Source organism: Rhipicephalus sanguineus, chromosome 1, assembly GCF_013339695.2.
Source record: "Rhipicephalus sanguineus isolate Rsan-2018 chromosome 1, BIME_Rsan_1.4, whole genome shotgun sequence".
NCBI lineage: Eukaryota > Metazoa > Arthropoda > Arachnida > Ixodida > Ixodidae > Rhipicephalus > Rhipicephalus sanguineus.
The window spans coordinates 307,590,289-307,616,006 of NC_051176.1; the positions used below are offsets into that span (position 1 = coordinate 307,590,289).

The 25,718-nt window shown below is 46.5% G+C and overlaps 1 protein-coding gene across 2 annotated transcripts in view; it reads right to left on the reverse strand.

Annotated features, from left to right (window-relative positions):
• The window catches only part of LOC119379410 (insulin-degrading enzyme), a 439,455-nt gene extending 415,110 nt beyond the window's left edge, over positions 1-24,345 (reverse strand). For both annotated transcript variants that reach the window (XM_049411974.1, XM_037648727.2), the window contains exons 1-2: positions 24,084-24,345; positions 13,351-13,559 (exon numbers count right to left, since the gene is read on the reverse strand). In XM_049411974.1, the coding sequence (XP_049267931.1) occupies positions 13,351-13,559; positions 24,084-24,184 (310 nt within the window). In that variant the 5' untranslated portion in view covers positions 24,185-24,345. The remainder of the gene's footprint in view (positions 1-13,350; positions 13,560-24,083) is intronic.
• Between the last annotated feature and the right edge of the window lie 1,373 nt (positions 24,346-25,718).

Below are 25,718 nucleotides of genomic sequence, written 5' to 3' on the forward strand. Positions count from 1 at the left end.
CGAATGGCGGTGCAGCGCACTTTTGTTGTCCTATAAAAGCGTGCAGTACTCTTGACGCTATGCCAACCGTGCTGCCGAGCAGATAGCTGAAGGCGCTTACTGTGACGTTCTCCTGACAAAGAGCAACACTGACCTACAGGAAGCTCTTCGGAAGCTTGAAAGGCTAAATAAGCAGATGAAGCAGTAATCTGCTAAATCACATCACTGATCTTAAGCAAAGGCCTACTGCTATGTAACTACAATTCTCGTGCAATCGCAATTTTTTTTACAATTTTTTGATAAGTGTGATGCTGTTTTTTTGTATTTTTTCCCAAATGTTTGAGGTGAGCCTAGTTTCCAGAGCCTTTTTTCAATTATTTCATATGTTTGTTACATGGGCTAGATAGGTCGCATGGTATGTAAAAAGGTAGTGTAGTTCATGCCTAGCGATAATCTGTTAAAAAAAACTTTTTCCGAAGGCTGTTTCAGTGTTATGTGTACTGTAAGCCAATTAAAATATGTACTTGCCCCTCCAAGCTGCTACAAATTTGTTTTTCCAAGCTCCTAGGACGACAAATTAAATGTCGCTAACTGCTCCAAATCAAGGATCTTCTGCTCCAAAATCGAAATTTTGCTGCTCCAAAAACTGCTCCCAATTCAGTTTCAGCCATCTCACCCCTGCTATTGCATGGGCATGCGCAGATAAGTTTTCGCGCCTTCTTTCTTTTCCGCCGTTGTGCATCTCTTCAGTTGTTAGTCAGTGTTTGTGGTGTCCCGACGAAGTTCATACATCCAACTTTTAAAACGACTATCAATGGTAAGGTGATTGAGATCCTCCGAGGCTGGTCTCTTATCAAAGGATGCCATTCCTACTATTTTCCCGGATGCTCCCAAGTACTTTTCAAAGTCGCTGCTGAAAAGACTGAAGGAGCGCAACCATAGCGCAACTCTTAAGAGATAACAGGCAAAACGCCTGAAGCTGAGGCGATGTAATTGAGCAGCTTTCTTGACAGGTGGGGTTAACTGATAATTTCTGGGTTTCTACGTGGGAAACCACAATATTATTCATTCGATAAAGTTCTGTCTCCTTGTGAAGATATTTTTGTTTAATCAAAAGGAGCAGCTGGTCTGAAAAAATTTTGAATTGCAAATAAAGTTCAGAATTACATTTGTCACATTGGTGTCTTTTGTTGTTGAAGCAACAAGCAGATGCCTTCGCTTGAAGCTTCCCGTTTGCTTAGCATGCGAAGCAATATAAAAGATATAAACACGCATGACCGAACGCAGACACTCACATGCATTGTAGAGATGTGTAAGCTCTATGAGTTAATGCGTTATAATTCACCTAATACGATTTGAAGGTATGTCACTACTTGATAATATTTCTGAATTAAAAAAAAAACAGGCTCGACTGGTGAACGACAGCACTAATTGTGATTGGGTACTTTTTGTATACACTCGTTATAGCGAGAAAACTACTGCTGCCTATGCGGAAGGGCTAGATTTCATCATTAAGTTGCATTGCAGTGGTGATTAATCGCATTGAAAGCCGTGCCTCCGCGACGACAACTCAGAACGATAAAAAAATCAGCCATGCAACCCGCTCGCAGAGCTATCACTGCGGCGAGCGTAGCACTCCTGCGGCCAGCAGCGCCCTCTGGTGGAGCGCAGAGCGGTCATCGCAAGAAGGACCCTCTTTCCGGCACTGCAGGGCACACTTCCCCTTCTAGTACACTGTACAAGTGTGGTGTTTTTGGTATCGTGAAAGAGAAATTTACTAATACAAGAAAAATTGTTTTTCTCTGTAGTGTCCCTTTAACATGCCAAACTGTCATTGTTGGCTGAAAAATGAATCACTATGGTATAATGCACAGAGCCGATAGCTTAATACTGAATGTAGGCAATGTAGGACTATAAGACCGATATGATTCTCTGCATTATGGATGTTCTATGCATTCACTTAAATTATCCCTAGCACAAAGGTGAACCTCTTACATACATACGAGCATAAACCCTCTTTCAAGATATTTATTTTACAGTTTTGATAATCTCGTTTAAGACAGCAGCAGGTTGTCATATAAAGAAAATACATACTAAATGCAAAAAATATCCGAATAAAGAACCAATCACATGAAAAACAAGGTTTTTTTTTGCTTTTTACAACACCTCAACTCAACAGACATAACAGTACCCCAATATGCACTAACATGAGCATACACATAGTAAAACCTGTAGTGTGTATAATAATTATATTAACTGTTGTAGCTTAACATCCCAAAACCACGATATGATTATGAGGAATGCCGTAGTGGAGGGCTCTGGAAATTTTGACCATCTGGTGTTCTTTAACGTGCACCTAAATCTAAGCACACAGGCTTCCAGCATTTCGCCTCTATCAAAATGCGGCCACCACAGCCAGGATTCAATCCCGCGACCTTCGGGTCAGCAGTCGAGCACCATAACCACTAGACCACCGTGACGGGTCCTGTAGCATATATACATTAATCACTAATACTTACATACACTAATCAAAATTGCCCATAAAGCAGGGAGGTTTTAGGTGCGAAAACCACAATACGACTGTGAGGCATGCCACGGTGGGGTTAATTTTGACCACCTGGAGTTTGTTAGTGTGCGCCTATATCTAAGTAGAGCCGCGGCCACGTCTGTGTAGAGTGCGCGAGCAGCTGGTTTTTGCTCTGCGGGGTGATACCTTGAGACAGTTTCGGGCTCTGATGTGGTGTGTCAGGAGAGCGCCTCTATTTTTTCAGTGACTGGGCAAACTCTCTCCTCAGGCCGTCGAGCGCGCGCTCCGCCTCTGCTCGCCGCTGCCGCGTGGTGGCACTGTGCGAGTAGACTACGATAAGCTGGCGCTGAATGGCCGCACGTATTACGAAGCTCACGAATTCGTGTTTGCATCAGAGTTCAGTTTCATTCGTGCTTCTCGCAGGCTTTCACGGGTACAGGGGGATGGAAAGAAACGCGAACATACGGGCGCGCTGTTTTCATCACACTCTGACCGTGGTGGCAATAAAAAGATGCTAGATGGTTTTTGATTGTATCATGGATGACTCCGTCTTTTCATCAATCATCCAGGCTACAACTACTTCAAAATAAATGCGAAACAGCAAGAAATGTAGATGCCACATGTTTGTGTTTCTTTCCATCCCCACTGTACATACTCCGCAGGCGGTCTCTCAGGCCATGCTGCCAGTTCAATATTTGCATTTGAGTTTGATAGCATTCACGTTTTATTTTCTATTTTAGGCTACTGCAACCACGTCATCCGCATGCCTTAGTATGTCATACTGTTGTGTTCCACTCTGCAAATGGAACGGAAAGAAATCACAATTGTCTTTTTTATTTCCCTTTCTTGATAAAGAAAAAAAAATTCACAGGAACCGTTATGAATTCACCTAAGACGACTGAAAGGCGAAATTCATCTTTTGTTTCCCAGTCAATGTACTGAACATCTCGTGCCTCCCTCCGAGATAGTTCTGCATTTAACGTGGTTTTCTGTGTGGGTATTGCCCTTCGCTCTGGATAAGGAAGACGCTACGTAGCTCAGGCTCACGCGCTCGCGCGCTCACGGTGGAACGGCGGCCGGCAGTCGAGCCCAGGACTCCGCCCAGTAAAGGTGTTTTTCCTCGCTCTGCTTTGGTGTACTTTCTGAGGGCTTCAGCCGACCCTTGGCCCTGAGCCTACATCTTACAGCCTCGAGGATCGGAGGCGCTGCAAGTTTTCTGTGCCTCAGCTTGGTTATGCACTGCCTCCGTGATTGGCCCATTTTGACCAAGCAATGATAAAATATGACAACGTCAAGTTATGTGACGTCACGATGATGTCACAAAATTTTATTATCTGTGACGTCATATGATGACGTCATCATGTCATAATATTTTCTTGCATTACTCGTGTTGACACCGCCGACAGTAAATTTTCGCATTTGATGAGGCACCTAAGGCTTTCGCCTTAAGACATTGTTCGGCTGCCGTTCTATGAAATTCCAGCTGCCGCTGGTGCTCGGGAGAAGTGGCTTGCAGTAATTAGACGGAATAATTGGTCTCCTAATACATCTTCAAACTACATTAAAATATGTAGCCGTCATTTCTGACTCAAAGATTTCATACAATATAAGAAGCAGCGGCTTAAGAAGGATGCAGTAGCGTCAGTCTTTGCAGACTACCCCTCACGTTTGCAGCCCAAGGTAACAAATGAACCAAGCATGGCAAGCATAAGCATGCACAGAGAGGGGGGGGACAAGGTCTGCCCCATACACTGACTTAATAGGGAGGGGGGGGCGCTGCAATGAACCTTTGCCTGCCTTCGCCCCCCCCCCTAAAGGCGAACCCTGCACATGCTTATGATGGCAAATATCACTAAACATGTCCGTGCTGCATCTGAACAGTGAACGAATGCATGTACCAGTAGCAAAGCTGCCACGCGACTGCTGCCATGTGTAGCAATGACATCAGGTCCCAAAGCCGAAGAATCGGAGCCCATGGACATCACATTCGCTACCGGCGAAACAACCGACAATTATCATGTACAGTGTCACAATGAATGCATGCACAAGGCTGAGCAGGCTGCCTCATGCGACAAAAGTGTCCAGGCCAACAGCCATTCGGCCTCTACTTTGCTCGCTACCGAAAAAGCCAAATGAAGGAGCAAAGAAAGATAGCTGAGGGGACAGACACTGAGGCTACAACAATCCGTCAACAAATACAAAGACAAGCTCAAGCAACTGACAACAGGCCGCATTTTTCACGCCTATCACATTGGCTCAAGTTGAGAGTCAGCACTACGACTTTATAGACTTGAACAACAGCGTCTGTTCACACACATTGGTCAATGTTGCAGGAAGCGCGGGGCATATGCAGCTGTTTTTGTTTGTTTTTTGTACCACCACGAGTTAACTGGTTTAAGCTCTGAAATGGCGGAATAACTTGGCATAGTTCCTCATTTTATGGCATGAGCTGCTGCTTTCACTCGGTAGCAACAAATGTAATTCTCAAAAGCTTTACGAAGGGAACGGGTGATCACGTATATCCCTGGAAGCAGTCTATTGACACAGGAAGCAGGGTCTATTTATTGGCACTGGAAGTAGTCTATTGACAGTTTCGAGCTATTTAGCGCATGGACTCCAGGCTTGCGTGTAGTGTGCTACACCAGCAGACGGCAGCACGCATCGGGGAACTTTAAGCGCCCAAGCTTTCAGTATTAGCTCCTGGCAAATGCTGCTTTCAAAAAATATCCACTTTCAGACAGTCAAAAACTGACTCTCAGTCAAGGGAACGTAACCGTGACAAAACAATTTTCCACGCATCACTGGCATGCACTCTCTGGTATCGGCCTAGCAGACGATGCGCGAACGTCTCGATCAAATAGCCGCGAATGACACATGCCTTTGAAAAGGGCTGGTTGCCTACAAGTGCATCATGATTCCCGTTTACAAGTTTCCATTATACTTTAAACGCGAATACAGCCAAAAACTGAACCATATAGCCGTTTCGAATGCAGCCATGGCATTCATTTCTGCGAGCGACGACGCGACTCCGGGTCTATTGCAGTGGTGGCACCTAGCGGCTCAAAGGCACACTAACACCGATGATCGGTTCCCATTGCGCTCCTCTCCTTTGCCCAGGCACAGAAAGAGAGGAGGTGCTGGTCAGAAGCATGCGCAGCCTAGTAGTCAGGCTGACCACGTCAGAGCCCGAAACTGCCTCAAAGTGTCACCCCGCAGAGCAAAAACCGGCTGCTCGCGCGCTCTACACAGACGTGGTCGCGGCTGTGCACAGGCGTTCCGGCATTTCACTCCCATGACAATGCAGCCACTGTGGCCAGAAATAGAACCTGTGGCCATGTGTTTAGTAGGCAAAACCACAGTCACAAAGCCACCACAGCAGCTCAGACTTACACATAACAAATTACTTGAAATCGATTACTAGTAATCAATTACCTTTTTTGTCATTTTTGTAGACGATCAGTTTTTCTAAGTGGTAACACTCACTGTAATTGAATTACATTTTTCAGCAACCAATTATATATAAGGAGTTACCTTATTGATGAATTAAATTGAAGTCTGGTGTTTTATGTACCACAAACACGACATAATACTAGTAATAATAATATCCGAGGTTTTACGTGCCAAAACCATGGTACGATTATGAGGCACGCCGTAGTGGAGGGCTCTCAAAATTTCAGCCATCTGGTCTTCTTAAATAACGTGCACTGACAACACACCCTATACAGGCCTCTAGCAATTCACCTTCATCGAAACGTGACCACCGGGGCTGGGATCAAACCCACGACCTTCCGGTCAGCAGCCGAGCACCGTAGCCCCCTGGGGTTTTTTTAAGATGCTTTATCGGTGAGACAAGCTGTAACAGGTCAAGCAGCTTTGAGCACTTTGATTTGGTGCCAACTAAAAACACTTGCAGTCATACCACCCGGCAGCCTCACGGATACACATGCGCACATATATCTGGGTACTCAATATGTTTACAGGATTGTTAGAAGTGGGTTAAACTGTATTGATTGTGTTGTTTACCACTTATCAGCACAGTGTCATTTAAGTACATAAAGCATGAAGACATTTTAAAGGTATGGTTCTATTATGTTAACTGTCATCTGCTATTTTTGACACCAGTCAGTCACATTAGCGATGATCCACAGAGTAGCATGACTCTTGCCCACACATAACAACTTTTCAGACATGGTGACCGAAAAAAAAGTTTGACAGTTTTTTTTTCCTTGTGGGAGTGCTATCCCCCCTGTAAAGTTTTTGCCGCATGACACCTACAAGGTGGGCTGCGTAGACGTGGTCAAAGGCTCATCGCGCCGCGGCGGATCTGGGGAGACTGCAGCTTTTAGAGAAATGGCAGAAATGAGACGGGAAAATGCGCAGTTACGGGAATTAATCGCAAATCTCACGAGAGAAATTCAGGAGCTTAAGAATAATCGGAAGGCAGACACATCCCCCCGCCCAAGTAGTTCACATGGAGGGGCCGCTGCAGAAACCCCCGATAATCGCATGGAGGAAGACGACAACCCTCCGCCACCTAAGAGAAAGGCTCCGGCAGTTATCAGCCAAACCGGATCACAGCTTGCCGATCTAGGGCAGAAATTAACGGAAATGCAAAGTGCACTGAAAGACCAAGCAGAAGCCGTCGGTAACCTCACGTTGGCGATCTCGACCATAATGTCGAGACTTGACAAATTCGAAAATAATGTAGCCACCTTAAGTCTCAGGGTAGCCAAACTGCAGCCAGTTACTACTGCAGGGGCCTTCACAACTGGGGTCGCATCTAATCAATTCCAAAACGCCGCTACAAGCACCGCAGCAGTATCTGGGGTCGTTCAGTCCACCACTCCCCGGTCCTCCACCTCACGAACAGAACAAAATAGGCAAACGCCGTAAAAGAGGCGAGCTAACAATTTGGCAGTGGAATTGCAGGAGTTACACCGCTAAAAAACTGATCCTGCAACAATACATTAAAAGCAAATCGAAACCAGACGTAATAATGTTACAAGAGACACACGAATTAGCCAAACTTCCAGGTTACCAAGCCATTGGTCCCTCCTCTATGGAGAACCGCGCGGTAACTACTTTGGTCAGGAAAGGCTTAGAGGTCATTCGTCATGACATTACAGTAGCGCAAGTTGAACATGTATTCGTAGAAATTATACCCAAAAGCAAAAGCCAATCCAGCACGTTCATCCTCAATCTATACAGCAACCCTGCGCACATACGACAGCGCTTCCTAACCCTATTTAGGAGGGCCGTCGACCTTGCGGGCTCGCACCCTTTACTAATCGGGGGAGACTTTAATGCCCCAAACGGAGCGTGGGGTTACGCCTACACGAGAGCCAAAGGCCAGGCATTATGGCAAGACATACAGGAGACAGGCCTTACTCTCATCACCGACCCCAGCTACCCCATAAGAATGGGAACCGGGCTTGCAAGAGACACCACGCCCGACCTAACATTAGTGAAGAACACGAGAGGATCAAGTTGGAAAAACACGTTCGAAGACCTTGGTAGCGACCACAAATTCTTGAAACTAAATTATCGGATACTTTAGAAATAGAAACCAACAAAACGTTCAAATGGACAGACTGGGATAAGTTCGGTCAGAATAGGGCCGGAATGACGCACGAACCCATCACGGACATCAAACAATGGGCCGAAAAAGTTATGGCTGACGTCAAAGATGTTACAAAGACCGTGGCACCAGAACTTCCCATCGATAAGATAGACAGCCGCCTGGTGCACATGTGGGAGGCCAAACGATCATTACAGGCCAGGTGGCAGAAACAAAGACACAACAGGAAGTTGAGGAAACGCATTGCATTACTCAACAAACAAATTGAAGAACACTGCAGAACTCCTAGTAAACAGCAATGGGACGAGATCTGCAACACGATGGACAGACGGATTGGCACCGGTCACACGTGGCGCCTGCTCAGACATCTGCTAGACCCGACCAAGACCACGACAACACATAGGGAAACCATGCGCAGGATAATACACACACACACCAAGGCCGAAGAAGAAATCCTCTCTGAGCTCTGCGACAGATACGCCCCTCAGAACCCGGTTCTTCCACTCGTGGAATACACGGGAAAACCCAACCCCTCTCTGGACAGAGGCTTTGACGAGGCGGAAATCTGGGCCACTCTGCAAAAGCTCAATAGCAAATCGGCCCCGGGACCGGATGGCGTAACCAATAAGGCCCTTCGTAACTTAGACAAAGAGACCATCTCCGAACTGACCAAGTACATCAACGAACGCTGGACCCGAGGATTCATACCTGACCAATGGAAAAGAGCGAAAATGGTGCTCATCCCCAAGCCCGGAAAACCCCCAAATCTTGACAACCTTCACCCCATATCCCTTACGTCGTGCGTCGGAAAGTTGATGGAACACGCCTTCCTCAGTCGTATCAACGCACACTTGGACGACATCGAAGCATATTCAGACCCCATGCTCGGGTTTCGAGCTCATCTCTCCACGCAGGATGCAATCGTGCAAATCAAACACCAGGTACTTGACAATAAGACAAGAGGTACCAGGGCCATTTTAGGATTAGACCTCAAGAAAGCCTTCGACAACGCAGCTCACGCAGCCATACTACGCAAGATGGCCGCACTAAATCTAGGCAAGCGAGCGTACAACTACGTTAAGGATTTCCTCACTAACAGGAGTGTCTCGTTAACGCTGGGCAAACTCGCATCAGAAGACAGGAGTATGGGCAGCGTCAGCACACCACAAGGCTCTGTCATTTCGCCGATGCTCTTTAATGTCGTTATGATCGGCCTCCCCGAACGCCTAAATGCCATAGAGGGAGTGCATCACGCCATATACGCAGACGACATTACGATTTGGGTATGCGAGGGAAGCGACGGAGAAATCGAGCAGCGGCTACAGACCGCGGTTGAGGTAGTGGAACAGTACCTCGTAGGAACCGGTCTTGTCTGCTCGCCAGAAAAATCTGAACTTCTCCTCTACCGCCCGACGCTTAAGGGAAGGCCCCACAAGTGTTACATCCGGCATGCTGAGCACGAAGACATTTGCGAACGCACCAAAGAAGGAAACGAAATACCAAGGGTCAAGCAGATAACGGTGCTCGGACTCATCATAGAATCCAACGGCGCCAACGGAGCAATGATCCGGAATCTAGAGACTAAAATCACGAACACAATGAGGCTCATCAGAAGAATCACCAACAGGCATTGCGGTATGAAGGAGGCCAGTGTCGTCAGACTCATACACTCCTTCGTCATTAGTCACATAACCTACGTGGCCGCCTACCACAACTGGTAAACTGCAGAAAAGGCCAAGCTTAACACTCTAATTAGAAGAACACAGAAGATGACGCTGGGCCTTCCTGATAGCACAAGCACGGAACTTCTAATACAGCTGGGCATCCACAATACGCTCGAAGAGTTGATAGAGGCTCAACAAATCTCGCAACTCAAGAGACTAACCAGGACACGAATGGGCAGGAGCATCCTGGACAAACTGGAGATAGCCTATCACAAGCAGCACGGCGACAAGACATCCCTCCCCAGCTTGATCAGAGAAAAGCTGCAGGTGGCTAGCCTACCTAAGAACATGCATCCCGAACTCAATCAGGGTCGAAGAGAGAGTAGAGCCAGGTCTTTACTACAAGCATTCGGTAGGGACAAGGAAGCGCTGTTTGTAGACGCAGCAGAATATGCGGATCGATGTGCATTCGCAGTGGCAGTCCTCAATACTGATAAACAATTGGTCAGCTCATGTAGTGTACGCGGCAAAAACCCCGAGGCAGCGGAAGAAGTGGCGATCGCCCTAGCCATCGTTTGCCCCGGTTGCAGATATATAATAAGTGACTCGCAGACGGCGGTCAGAAATTATGCACAAGGCAGAATTTCACCAGAGGCCGCGGCTATCCTCAAAGCGAACGCGAATTGTATCACCTCTGACGAGATGGAGGAACGACACATTATATGGTTCCCGGCTCATACCGTCCCCCCACACCCCCGTACCCAACCTCAATGGAGAGGTCCATCGCGTAGCGTGAGGTCTCACGTTCCGCGCTTTTTGTAGAAAGGTCCTCTCCAGGGGATGGAAATCCAGAGGAGGGCTGAACAGAGAGAGACCAAATGACTAGATACTGTGACATTACAAAATTTTATCAAAAATCCAGGTGTATTTATCCCCCCCCAAGCCCCAAACTCGACAGGGCGTGTGGGAATCTAGCGCGCCCTCCCCTTTGGCGCCTCGTTCCCCAGCTAGCGCGTGTGTTGGCCCCGTGCGGCTCGAGCGCCGGGGACCGCCGTTAATCGGCAGTATGGCGACCACGGCGGCAGCGCCAGGCCTCTTTGTCTGGTGCGAGCCATGCGTCGGCTTCCCGGCGCACGGGCACGCATCCGGGCATGCCTCGACATGCTCACATACTCACGCCACCAAGCTAGCTTACGTCACTGCGCAACGCCTGTCCTCATTGGCCGCCAGTGACAACCCCCCTTCCCCCTTGAGCTCATTTCTGTCTGGCGCGGGCTTTCCCGCGTCAGGTGCTCCCAGGCTAGCATGAGAGGTTGACGCGCTGCTCTAGCAGGCGGCTTCTCGTTCGCGTGCTCAACTGCTGCCCTTTGTGTGATAGTCGTAGCGCCGCTGGCAAGCGTACTCGATCAGTTTTGCGGAGTTCCCTTTACGGCCTGCAAGCCCGTGACTGTCGTGCTGTGCTGCATCTTAGGTTAATAAACCCGTGTTGTTTGTTGACATCCTGCTTCGAGTGCCTTTTCTGCGCCGTGCCGGAGTCGACAAACCCGACCGTAGCGTCCTTGTTCGCTGCGGCAGTGGGGAACATCGCATCCCTTCACGGTCGCCTCGTAGGGTAAGCTTTGTGCTAAACCTATCTCCACAGGCCCAATCGGTAGATTGGAGGCAATTACAAACCCAGACCTTCCCCAACCCCGTTCACCTCAGGAGGATATCCCCAGACGTCTATTCAGACGATAACTACAAATTATGCGGCTGGACTCACGCATCTCTTAGGCACATTCTCTGGGAATGCGTGGTTATAGGCGAAGAACATGCAGTCTCCCCAGATGAAGCTGCAGCGCGGTGGACGGCCGCGCTGCGCAGCTCAAACCTGCAAGATCAATTGTGGGCCATCCAGCAAGCCCGTGAGGCGGCGAGGAGACAGGGTCTCCGGTCCTCTTCGGGGGCGGCCCAGGCCACGAATTTGCCAGAGTTCTTAATAAAGTTGTTACAACCACCATGGCGCCCATGCGTCATAGTTAATTTCGTTGCCAAGTGAGAGACGGTGCTGTGCTCGCGCGGTGGCGCTGCCTGGCGGGGAGCAAGGTTATAAAGGCACATAAGGAAGAGCTCTTTCTCTCTTTTGGGGTTTGGCGTGGTCGGCGACAGCTGGCTCTCGGGGAGGTCCGTGGGTGCAATACCGCGGCTCGTTCCCATGGACTACAGTGGCAAGTCGAACGTCGGCGATGTCGCATTAGCGGTACATTGTGTGTGTTCTGTTAGTATGTGTTATGTTCTCTGTGTGTTTTATTGGCATTTTATACCAATAAAACAACTTTATTGGCATTATATGCCAATAAAGCTGTTCTGTGCGCTACAGGTGTTAAGATGGATTACCAACATGCCCAAGCTCACGTTCTTTCATTATATAGGGTTATTTGAATGTTCAGTTATTTCTAAGATTCGGCTGGCGAGCTCACCATTTGTAAAAGCTGTTAATAGGTAAATGTCCATATGTTCGTTTGCTGGAAAGCGTGACTGTGTCCGTGTGTTCCAAGAGCTGCGCTTGTTAGACCCCACAAACAGTGCAGATTTTTTCCCATCTGCAAAGAGTGCTTGTGAAATCCCTCTTCCACCAACTCCATACTAGCTTCATAGTTGTACAGTTAACGTCTCATGATACCAATGGAAGGGTCTTCAGGGACCCAGTATAACTGCCTGACTTCTAGCCCTGGAGTCCATCCAGTTTATTTTTTTCCTTGTAGCAATAAAGGTTGAACCTGAACATAGAGAACAAATCCTGCAGGGTTTTGTGCTCTAACTGGTCAATCTTACATCAAGCTTTAATTGAGAGTGCACATTATCCCCTCATTTCGTGGCTTCGCACCATACTAGAGCAAAATAGACATGTCTGCATACTGGCTTTCTGATTGCTTACAGGTAGAGCCGCCCAAATCTTTAAGTACCGTGCGTGAGCGCAGACTTTTTGTGCGTCAGCGCCGCACGACGGAGCCAAGTTGCAAACAGGGCGAGAGTAAGTGCATGCCCACGAAATGCGCTCAGCTGGGCCCATCGTCTGCTTGGCTGTTCCTTCATGAGAACGTCACCCTGCATTAACTCACATCAGACGAACAGGCAGCGCGTCTTGCTCGTATCTTACACACGCCCCTGCGCATGAGATAAGCCGACAAATGTGGATCGTTCATTTGTTATCTGGCGATGCAAATGCTTCTTTTTTTGCGCTTACTCTTGCCCTGTTTGCAACTTGGCTCCGTCGTGCGGCGCTGACGCACAAAAAAGTCGGCACTCACGCACAATAGTTGAATATTTAGGCGGCTGTACATGATGTTACGAAAGGACAGGGATGCAACTATTCAAACAAAAGGCTTGATTATCACAAATGTCATAAACATCATGAACACAGAGAATTACATGGGCAGGTATCCTTTAGGATAGACAACACACATTTCTAAGGCCAATGAGCCTCTGTAAAACATTTTGATATTAATCAAGACTAGCTGGTTCACAACGGCAGCAAAACAGCACCAGAGAACACCAGGGATTACGGAAAGTAAGTTTTAGCAGCAACAAAAAGGCATCTACAATAAACAAGGACCACTGACCCACTTGGACATTCAGAGCAGCAGCAGACTTGTCTGTGGTTGGGTCACTTATCAGCAGCACTTTCATGCCATTGCTAAGCTCAAGGCCTTGGTAGAGGTTCTTGTCAGATTCAGACTGTATGATATGATCGTACACACGAGCTCCATGGTCAGCATCAAGAGATGGCATGGTGAAGGCTTTCGATGAGGCTTTTCTGATGGGCCAAAGCCTGAAAAGGGTAGTAGTTGCTGTTTTATAACAAGCACCGTCAACTATTAATCCCATCATTTGCTTCATACACTCTGTAACTATGACTGAAGTCACACAAGCCACAAAAACATATTTTGTGCCAATAAAGTTCATATAATCGTGATACCTCCAAATGAAGCTCGCCCTGACCCTCAGACTCCAACAGCTGAGGAACATCTAGCCACAGTGGCGGTGACTATTAAAGCAGCGGTGGATGCTAATCATCTCTGGATCAGAACAGGCTGCCACAAGCAACTGAACAAGGGAACTTTCAACACAAGGACCCTGTCAAGCAAAGCTAGACTAGTAGAGTTACTACAGGAGTTTGAAGGCGTTTATAGGGATATCATTCACCTTAGTGAGGTCACACAAGCTCAGGAAGCATGTACGGTACCAACAAATGGGCACATCCTCCCTGAAAAGGAAGAGTATGACGTGGGCTTTCTAATTCACAAAGTCAATGCAGGCAACACTGAAAAATTCTACAGTATCAATGAAAGGGTAGGAAGCCTCACGATAAAACTGAATAAACTAAGAGATAAACTGACATGACAATACTACAGGGTTACACTTTCATGTCCAGCAGTAATGGTGAAGTAGAACAATTCTATGAGAATGTTGAATTAGCATAGCAAAAGGTGGATACCCAGTACGCCATAGTTGTGGGAGACTTCAATAATTCAAAAGTAGGAAGAAAACGGAAAGGAGAAGAAGCAACCTGTCACTATGGTGTCAACTCAAGGAATAACAAAGGAGAGAATTTAGTGGAATTCGCATAACTAAATTGACTCCGTGCAACTAACACGTTCTTTAGAAAGCATAGAAATAGGAAGTGGACATGGAAAAGTCCTATAGAAAAACAAAGAATGAAATATATATCATAATGTGTGGGGATCCAAGCATAGTACAGCACACAGAAGTAATAGGCAAGGTCAAATGTAGTGATCATATGTTAGTGAAGTCGAGGATAGCCCTTAATCATAAGAGCGAACAAGGAACAAGAGCAAAATTAATCCCTAATAAAAAGGCCAACCTAGATAGTCAGAAAAAAAGGCATGTCTTTAGGACTTCCCTTGAAAACAAATATGAAGCTTTAGAAGAAGAAGGAAATAATGACAAAGGGAATGAATGAAACCGTAACTAGACCGAATTCTGAAGATGCAACTGAAGTCGCAGGAGAAGCACTAAGACAAGAAGCAAGCTCTCCTAAACCACAAAATTCTTAGCCCTTTACGATACATTGTCGGGCCCTTCCCGACAACGCAACGCGGCCGCAGCAGTCCGTGGTCTGGCACTGCCTGGCAAACTATCTCTAAAGGAGTAAGTGAACTTCTTTTACTTGAGCTTCCATTTTTTTTTTTTTCTGATCAGAATAGATGGAAGGTTGGTAAATGTTTCAAACCACAAGGGGTTAATAGAGAGATGACAACAGACGGAAGTGGCTAACTCAAGATGTAATACAGAATTTGCTGAGCTATGAAAGCCGACCAGCAGGAAGAAAGCCAGTGACAGAAGGAATGCGACACAATTTGAGCATGTCTTTTTCATCAGTTCTGGTACTGTGCACCGATATTGTTGCGCAAGTGGCAACGCCGAAATCGAAGCGGTTATGATTTTAATTCACGGGATAAACTACCTTGATTTCGGACTATGGCGACACACACCGGCTATTTCTGTTACAGGAAGTGACGCGATTTCATGTGACAGTGACGACAAAGACCGTTCGTTTTTTATTGGCTTGACGCGACACATGATGTGCAATATTCATATGGTGGTAGCTAGGCCATATTACCAAGCCCTAAGAGGAACAAAACCCCTTTTTATGCTTTCTCAGAAACAAATGATTCCTGTTTCTAACTGATATATTTTCAAAACAATGAACACGACGCTAGGTGCACTGCGGAATGGTAATCAAACGATACTCTTCCGCGTTTTGCCTTTTGCGGCATTGAGGGACACCGGCCACACCGGCACCTGCGAAACACGCAACGCTCAGTTCGGCACGATGCTGTCAACGAAAAAAAAAATTCCGAACGCTTACCAGCCGGCGCCTTCCGCGTCATCGGGCGTTAGCGTTCCGTCTGGGCCCATGGAGCCATCCTCGTGTTGCGCGGGGCTCAGCGACGCACTTTCAATTTGCAATGACGTGCACGACATGCAAGCAATCGCTGTGTCGCAAGAGCTCGCGCTCGAGGTCTGTTAGGTATTCCAGACTCATTTTGTGCCCTACACGACAAATCATGGGAGCGTCTGCTAGCTGACGCACATGGTTTGTCGTAAGCATGGTAACAACGCCGTCAAAAAGAGGGGTAGCAATGTACTGTGTGAAGGCCACCAGGAGGTGACATTTCCGGTATGTCTTTATAATACGCGCACGGTGATTGGAACCGGCCTTTGACGTCAGCAGGAGAGTGAAATGCAAAAAAAAACATTTCTCGTCGTCGTCTGCTTGTGTTTTGAACTTTGAGAACTAATAACTTCACTTTCCGTGCATCAATTCGTATAATCCTTTTTGCGTTCGTCTCGGCATTCATTACTACACACATTTGCAATGCTAAATAAGGCAGTCGAAAAAGTGTCGCAGGGCCCCTTTAATAAGGCCGCAGCATCAAAACAGCTAAAAGGAAATTCTTCAGCAAGGAACACACTAGAAGATAAGCAGGGCAGTGTAATCACCAATTTCAATGACACAGTAAAGGTGGCAGAGGACTCCTACTAGGACAGTTAATAGATAAGTAATCCATCCTCGAGTGAAATCAGTCCAACAAGACATGGAATTTAACCTGCCACTACGTATGAGGTTAGAAAGGCCGTACCAGATATGCCAGGCAGAAAAGGGGCCACGGAAAAAATGGTGCCTACATGGAAAAAGTGGTCTGTCCATTTTTTCTGTGTAGTTTTTTTTATGCCAATACTTTGTTTCAAGCCTGGCGAAGGAGAAAGAGTTCATGACTGGCAACCAACCTTTGGAGTCTGTAAAGGAGTATGTACACTTAGGTCAATTACTAACAGGGGAACTCACGAAAAGTAAATACACTAAAAAATAAGGATATGCTGGAGCATATATGGCAAGCATCCCCAAATCATGACATGCCACTTTCCTTAAATCAAAAAGTGCACAATCATTACATACTACCAGTTCTAACATATGGGGCTGAAACTTGTACGATAACAAAGAAATTTCAAAAAGAAAGTGAAGCCCCACACAGTGTGCAAGAGAACTGAAAATGATAGACGTATCATAAAGTGATCAAGAGAGAGGAGAGCTCAGGGAACAAACAGGGGTAGCCGACATTCTAACTGACATTAAGCGTAAGAAGTGGACCTGGGCCAGGCACATAATGCATAGGACAGAGAAGCAGTGGTCAGTTAGAGCAATGAAATGGATAAAGGGGGATAGAAAATTAAGCCGAGGACAGCAGCGAGTGGTAGAGTGCAAAATTACGAAGTTCACAGGTATAAAATTAAATTGGCTCACACAAGGTAGGGTAAATCAGAGATCACTGGCAAAAGCCTTTGTTTTGAAGTGGACATACAATTGGCTGATGATGAGGATGAACTGACGCAAGGACCTGACATAAAATGAAGTAAAACAGAAGACTAACAGCTTCGCCACCTAAAAAGAAAAGGTAATTTACAAGGAAGGAATGAACCAAGGGATAAAGGCACAGCATCAGAGACAAATCAAAGGAGTCCACTTTGCTGTCCAAACAAGATGATGACTGCTTGGGTCTCACCGGTATGGTGGCCTGCCAGCAAGTATACGCTTTCTTATGCATCTTATGCAGTTAGTGTAAAGTATGTTCACTTTGTCATAGATTCAAATGTGAAAGAAGTTAAAGAAATATCAATGCTGTTCATTTTTCTTGGCATTCTCTTGTCAACGTGAGGCTGCTTCACATCACACAGACGTAATCCAGATGTATTTCATTACTCAGACAACCGAGGCTCTACGCTGTCAGCGTAGACTGTTACGATGGTGGCCAGAATGGGAACACACCCGGTATGTGTGTCTGTGAGGCTTGTGTTTGCTGGCATTCAGCGAATCTTGGCCTAAAACGTGGATATGGCTGCACAAATAAACCATTTCTAAAACAAAACCTTCATAAACGGATCTCACTCACCCGTTTTACATTTCACAACAAAAGTTTACTCACTTGCAGGACATAAACAAATGACATAAAGAAGAAACAGACGACAAACTGTCGCAGAGTTAACGCTGACCTTGTCAGTCCTCCAGCATTAGTGGCCCTTTGCTACTTTTTACATTCCATAATATTGTACACCCATGAGCAAAAGTATACGGACCATGGGAGCGCCTGCCAAAGTGCATCGACACATCTGCTGGCGCGGCGCCTGTTGTCGAGAGGCACTAAAGCAGCGGCGCGCATGCGCGTCCCATCATATGTGCTGGCCTGCCCAGTAGCACTGCCTGATGCAGTTACAGTGCTCATCAACTAAACGACAACTTGGTGTCGATTTCTCTGCTCTCTCTCACATCGGCACCATAGTTTTACGTACAGCTGGACTAGTTCACCCGACTGGTGTGTTTTGCTTTTTTTTTTTTTTGTCGCACTTCGACATGCCGTGCTTCAATATGCAGCAGCAAACATGGGAACCGTTTGCGATAATAGAACACCACAGAAAGAAACAAGTCATTTTGCGCAAGTCATCTAAAGGCATCAGAGAAGGCAGTGCGCCATGCAACAAATTGAAGAAAAAAATAGCAATACGCATCGGATGTGCGAGTCAGCGCAGCCGCAACGTAAAACAATGGTGCAGATCTGACGGAGCAGAGAAATCGACAACCAGTAAATGTTTAGCTAATGAGTACCGTAACCACGCCAGGCAAAGCTACTGGACAGGCCAGCAGATATGACGGGACATGCATGCACACCGCTGCTTTAGCACCCCTCTCGACAACGGGCATCGCGTCGGCAGATGGCAGGTTGATGCATTTTGGCACGCACTCCCATGGTCCGTACACTTTTGCTCACGGGTGTACATCATAGCAGAATTTTGCAATTATAAATAAAACTTGTTTCTGCATAATGCTAAGAAAAAGATAAGTCATTATGTGTTGCTTCAATACAATAAGATTAAACACTGTGACCAGTGGTGGATTCAGAGTGGGGGTGGTAGGGGCGATCCCCCACCCCCAAGAGCCTGTGTCAGCCCCTCCCCCCCTTTCCTTTCAATGCCTGTCATCCACCGCCTTTGTCAGGTTGCTTCGCCTACCACTGCCAAAAAAGGGGAAGGAGAATCTTGTCCCGCCCTCTACCTCTCTCCTCATCTCCCCCCCCCCACCCTGAGGAAAGGTGCTTCGAAGTGTCCGAGGCGTCTACGAAGTGTCATGGTGCTTCGTGAACGATGACACATCCCAGCATTCCTATGCATACAACAGTGTCGCAGTGCCAGTTCTCCCTCCAGCAGGAGTGCAACAGCCAAAATAGGATTTGGAGCAATTTTTGGAGCAGCTAAATGTTGCTTTTGGGGCACGAAAATCCAGATTTGGAGCCGGTTACGGGGAAAAAAAACTCCATCTTTTAGCACAAAAGCGCAACTTTGGAGCAGTATAACACAGGTTTACTTTTAGAAAAGAAAACAAAAAATATGTACAAACCATTCAACATCAGCACAGTGCACATGTGAACTGCTATTTTAATAAAATCAGTTTGTTGGATCCACTCCACAGTGCAAAAAATGATGAAGTCCATATTAGCTTTTGCAGTGCCTGTCAAACCATATGACAGGTGCTGCAAATGCTAATGTGGACCTGCAAACCTGGCGACTTTGAAATTCGGGAGACTTGTAAAGCAGGAGAGGAGCGAGTGGGGGTGGCAAAAAAAGAAAACCGGCGTACATTCTTGTTTATTGTTTCTCAGGGCCACAGAAACGTCATACACAGCTCTGAATGATTGCCAGTAATTTTTTTAGATGTCAGCGATCATACTAGTACTCGTAATTATACAGCGCGTGCATGCATAAGTAATTAAGGAACAAAATGGGCTGTTTCCCGTGACAGCTAGTACAACAGCCCCTTCAAATTTTAGTACGCTTTCTTGCACTGCACCTCCCTGCTGCGGCGAAAGTGGCTTAAAAAGCGTTCTGCACGCGATAGAACAAGGCCAGGAAATTTTAGAAGCACTGTCCTTTTTTCTTTTATTTCGCGGTGGAGCTAGGATTAGGGTTAAGGTATGCGCGTCTGCATTGGATTGGATAATGTTGCCAAAACTGCAGGTGGACAACAAGGCCTCCATTTATTTCTAAAATTAGTGCAACTGAGAAAATTTTGAGGATGGTGGGACATTTTTGCACAGCGTGGCACGATTTCAACTATTTCACAGTTTTGGCTCAGCTTGGCGTAAAAATTAGGAATCGTATCACACTGGCGCAACTGGCGAAGCTGTTGCACCCCTGCTCTAGGCAATAGTGGAAAACTCTATGGCAAGAAGAAACCACTGTTTGAGTGTTTGTCTATTACGCTTTCGAGCTAGAGTTTCACTCGCAAGAGATATGGCACCACCTGTCGGCACTAGAAAGATGAAACTGAGTACTAATGTTTCCTTGCTCAGCTGGCTGTGCAGCTACATGGCGCGAACTAGCGATTAAATTGCATTCTGGGGCACGTTGAATTTGCTTTACGTATTTAACCATCATAAAAAGGGCGATGAACTTATCCACTGATCTAACGTGCCCATCGCAGAATAGCCGATTGTTTCATTTGTCTGATCCATGTCAAAAAACAAAAACGAGTGCTACAGCAGCATGCACTACCAAGAAATGTCATAATCGATGCTACTGTTGTGTTGTAAAATGCTGCAAACAAAAATGGCTTGATCTGAATGTTTTAACTTACTGCTTTCGAAGCCCTTCTTCACAGCTTTGCTAGAATTGCGTTCTTCATATTTCATGCAAAGCGCTTTTTGATCTGTTCCACATTGTTTTCCATAGCGTACTCATGATTTGTCATGGCATATGTATAACAAAATGTATATAAATCAGTGGGTGTTTTCACAATAAACAGTAGTTAGCGCCTGTCCTCGTCTGCATCATCGCTTTGAGTCCGTCTTCATATGCACTAATTTGACTATGCTATAATGAAGAAAAGTCCCCTTATCAAAATTCTGGCTCTAGCAACATCCCTTATTTCATGATTCTCATCACTTCAAGCCTTCATTTCCCCCTGAACTTCTGTCTTGTTTGGATTCCACACACTGAGAACCACACTGTCATGATCAGCTCAACAAATTGATCAAGCTCTGTTCATTGCAGGGGTGGCACCACAGGTAAAGTGATGTAAGCAAGCATTCTTATACAGCAAACCGATACTTCTCCATGAGTAACATGCACACGGCGCTCAGCGAGAGGAAAATTAAATGCAGTGATGTTGCCTGACAGCAATTTTGCTTGAACATCTCATGGCACATCGGCAAGAGGTACTCGAGAAAGGGACTGCACAATCCACGAAGATACAAGCAGAAAGAATGCAGTGTGGTTGGCTATTGAATTCTAATAACACATGATGCTGAATCTGCAATAACTTATTTGTTGCAGACTGCAAGATGTCTCATACAAATGATTTATAAATTAAGATTACTGCATATAGCGCATCACCCAACCACATATAAAACCACACCATGCACTGTTACAACTGAGATTTGTAATATGGAAGTAATAAGGTTTTTAAACTACGGTGTATTCAACACTGTTGCTTGTGCGTAAGTACGTTTTAGAACATTCGAATTTTAATGGCTAACCACGAATATGTGCCACACACAAATCGTTCACGAAATGTCATTTATGACTATCTTCAAGCTACTTGCCAGCATTTGATTGAGCATCTGCTTTGGCAACTTGGTTCTAGTTCATAATAAGCATAATAAACTATATGCTCGAAAATCCGCTGATAAGATAGTCCCACGTACAAGCGTTAATGCGAGAATGCAACGAAAAATGTGAAGTGATTATCGATTAAATGAGCTAGCATTGTATATCCAGATTGTTAGCATTAATACTAACTGAAATTTATAATGGCGCTTCAACAGAAGGCAGAATTTAAGCGCGAGATAACATACATTGCAGCACTTACTTCAATATCGTCATTGTTGCACTTGCGAGTTGCAGCACATGAAAACGACACCCAAAACTTTTTACATCAAAAGCTGTTGTGAGATCACAACAATAGCCGATTTTGGTGGCGTAATTGTCTCCCGCCGGTATCCGTAACCGCTATCGTGCGAAATGAGAAAACAATATCCAGGATCATATATGATTTGAGCTCTGCGTGGCAGTTGAGTATTCTACCAAAGAGCCATGCCGGTGCTTGAAACTCCTTCGCAAAAAGACCCTATACAGGCATCATGTTGGGCAAGAAATCACATTAACATATGTAATACAGCGTGGTGGAAGTGCATAGTAACATCCAGGCATCACACAATGCGAATAGCATAACGAGTGGGTCCTTTAAAGCTTCCAACCCATTACAAAGGGCTAAGCCATAATACTTCATTGTCATCAGCCACAGCATCAACAAAGTGCACACAATGCCTTACAGATGTGTAGCTGGTACCTAGCTTCTCCGCAGAATGAAGAATAATGGCGTAGTGGGTGCCTCCCTACTTCACAAAAATTGTGATAATTTCTGCCGTAGTGGATACCTTGCAAGTGTTCTTGTAGTACCTGCCCCAAGAGAGCTTACATCTGGCTCGAGAAAAGCCGCTCTTCCAGATTTCGCTGTGACTGTGACGCTTGTCCCGCGCAGGCCTGGCGTTTAGCAGGCCTATTTTACCTTACTGATCGAGTTTGCTTCCCTCGTGTTGCGTGTAAGAGTGAAAGAAACTTTACAAGTCTTAGCACTTTGAAAACAGTGGCACAACACTACCGAAAGCGGAAGGTCTATAGGCTCCGTGCAGACGTAACTCCGCTGCCCGAGCGAAGACGTCCCTAGCGGCAAGAAGCGCAGATTTGGCGGGATGCTCTGACGCGCTCGCAATGGGGTGAAGTCGAGGAACTATGTCTTCTACGATGACTATACTTTTCGTGCTTTTCGCGCTTGGCCAGTGACCAGAGCGACGGTCTGCCCGCGTTATCAACGCGATCAGTCAGCAGCAGGTGGTGGACGATAAGAATAATATAGCAGACAACATCGCTCCGCGATTGCACCCCTGCTCGCTCCACGCTCCCACTGCGACGGAGCGAGGTATTTTCGCCGGCAGTTCGTTTTGTGCCGGTTCCGCTGTTCGTAGGAATGCCGAACTCAAGGAATAATTGCTGCATTGTTGGGTGCAATAACACCTACAGGAATTATCCGGGCACGCGTTTTTACCGGTTTCTATTTAGAGAATATGAACGGAATCGGCGTGAACGGTGGATCGCACTCGCTCGACGACAAAAGTGAGTTTTGTGAATAGATGGGGTATTTTTTTTTTTCTGGGGTTGCATTTGCCCGTGATTCTTCATCTGCCCAGCAACACCTCTTCCAGGACGCCGTGAACGTGCCCCGCTTCGAGGAGGTCCCTGCCCTTCAGATTAGCTCCACGGAGGAAACTAAAAATATATCACGTAGCTCTCTGAATCCAAACGTAATAATAATTGGCACGCTTTGCAGTGCCATGGCAGCAAAACACGAGCCACGACGACGAACTCGGCTGCACTGGTTAAGTCGGCGCAGCGAATGCAGCGCCATGGCCGTTCGATGGAAAGAGTTTTTTCATTCAGCGGCCGTGACAGTGCAATTGCTGGTATCGCCAGTTTCAAGCTGCCGCTGAGTTCGCTGCCGCGTTAGCCCGAAGGTGATAAGCTGCGATTGTTTGGCGAGTGAGACGGCCCGCGTTACACGTGCGCAGTTTCGCTCAACGGGCTCGTCACCTCCGTTGTCTTCCGCCAGCTCATGTATTTAATATTGCCGCATTCGCCTGAGCATACACGAGGTCTGGCGAAAAGAAGCACCCGCGCTAACGCTGCGTTCTCGGACAGCTGCTAACAATTTGCCGTCTTTTGGAAGCAAACGGGAAAGGAAACGCCTCAAGCGAAGCACCAAAACACGACGCAGTGGCTTGCCGCCGCCTGCATTGTCTGCTCCCTTATCCCGCCAGATCTGCTGCCGTGGCCGCTTTGGCGCTGGAAGCAGCGCGCGACTGCGGCGGCTCCTAACGTATGCACGGTGCCCATACTGGCTCAAGCACTTTCGGTTGCGGACAGCGCACTACCACATTCCTCCGACGCTGCCACGGTGGCGCTAGTCGTCGCATATGGACGTTACACGATGCTTTTTTTTTTTTTTTTGCCGCTGTACAGAACCATCAGGATATAAAGGTCTTTTGCGATTGGCTCATTTGCGCAGGCCATGGAAAGGACACAATAGCGGTCAAGCCAGATTGAAAATGCACCGTGCGACACCGGTACGTGTCAACGTTGACCACACCAAAATGCGGAACATAGGCGACATCCATAATTACAGCAGCAATAACTGCATTATTCATCAAAAGTTGTGGCACTGTACCTCTGTTCATGCAGTCCGCAGCTGTTGTAGTGTTTTCGTAACGTCGAAGCTGCGCTGGCTGTGCGTCGACTTATGAAGTTCCAGCCAGAGAAAACGAACATTACAGGGGAGCCTGCTTAAAGAAGAAACGGGCGGACGGTCTGCCTCTCGTCATTTATCGCTATCGCTATCGAAATGCCGAAGCCTAAAAGCAGCGGCCGGTCTGCTTTTCCAAGCAAGCGTACACGCTACCACACCGTAACCCGCAACCACAACCGCCACAACCAATACAACCATACATCCACTTAAAGAAGAGAAACTGTACCTTTGACAGTGCAACGGAAATAAGGGTACCGGTGGCGTTGTGAACTAAAGTATCCGACCAAGAGATGACGCTGCAAATGCTATCATCATCATTGCGCTGGGGCAATTTTTATTTTAAAGTCGCAGTAAGACTGCGGTCCCTAGAATATACTGGCTAGTCTGCCGTCTCCGCGCCGTCCCCATGCAAGGCCGCGTCCGCCTAGCGCAACGGATGCTTGCGCAGGGGGCGCTGCGGTCCATCGGAGCGCCTGCACTTTACCTGCACGGTGCATGTCGCGCAGGAGGAATCGGTGGAGTATCGCGCCTTGCCTTTTATTTTGCGCTCCCGCATGAACTCCACGTTTTCGTTCTGTTCGTGTGGGCAGAGGCTGGAACATCTTGAACCGACCAAACATTGCATTCAACGTCGTCTCTTGTCTGGACACTGCCGTGATCACACTAAGATCAGTGGTGGATCCAGACACTCATTTAAGAGCGCGCAGTTACTGGAAGCAACACCAAAGGGCCAAAAATTGGCTTTCATTTTTTTTTCTTAAGGAGTTACTGTTATCACAAGACTGTCATCATTATATATATGCTGTTAAATTGTCTTTACGAAGGTACCAAACATTCCTAAGATCAGTATTTAATAAGCAAACAATTCTGAGAGTAAGAACGTTACTTCAGATATATTTAGTGTGCTAAAGTCTCGTAATCATAAAGATTGGTTCTCGATGTGTTACGGAGACAATAAACGCAATGCAGTTCTCAGAATGGGTGAGTACATTAATTACAGATATGTTGGAGGAGATTTTTTTTAACGATAAGCTAAGTTCGTGCGATTTCGCTCAAAGTGTTATTAGATCTATTTACTGTCCTACAATATATATATATAGACAAAACTTTATTTTTGTCCAAGCTTGCTGCGGTCCAGGGAGGCGGCAGCCGGGAGACTATATAGCTATAGTGCCTAGAATATACTGTATACATTCTAGGCACTATAATATATCTCTACAATGAAGCCACAAATAAGTTGCGCCTCCAACAGGCTGAGACATTTACAGCAGAAGCTTGGGACATCAGAACCATGTGTATCAGCCGAAGAACAGACATATGGTATCTTTAAATTTCCATGAGTACCTTACCACAAGGTTCGAAATTATAAAATGAAAGGAGTGTTGGCTTTCATAATGTGCGTTGTATTTGGTTTTTGGCTCCTCCACTGAAAATATATAGCAGGGGCGTAGCCAGAAATTTTTTTCGGGGGGGGGGGGGGGGGTTCAGCCATACTTTATGTATGTTCGTGCGTGCGTTTGTATGTGTGCGTGTATATATGCGCAAGCAAAATTGAAA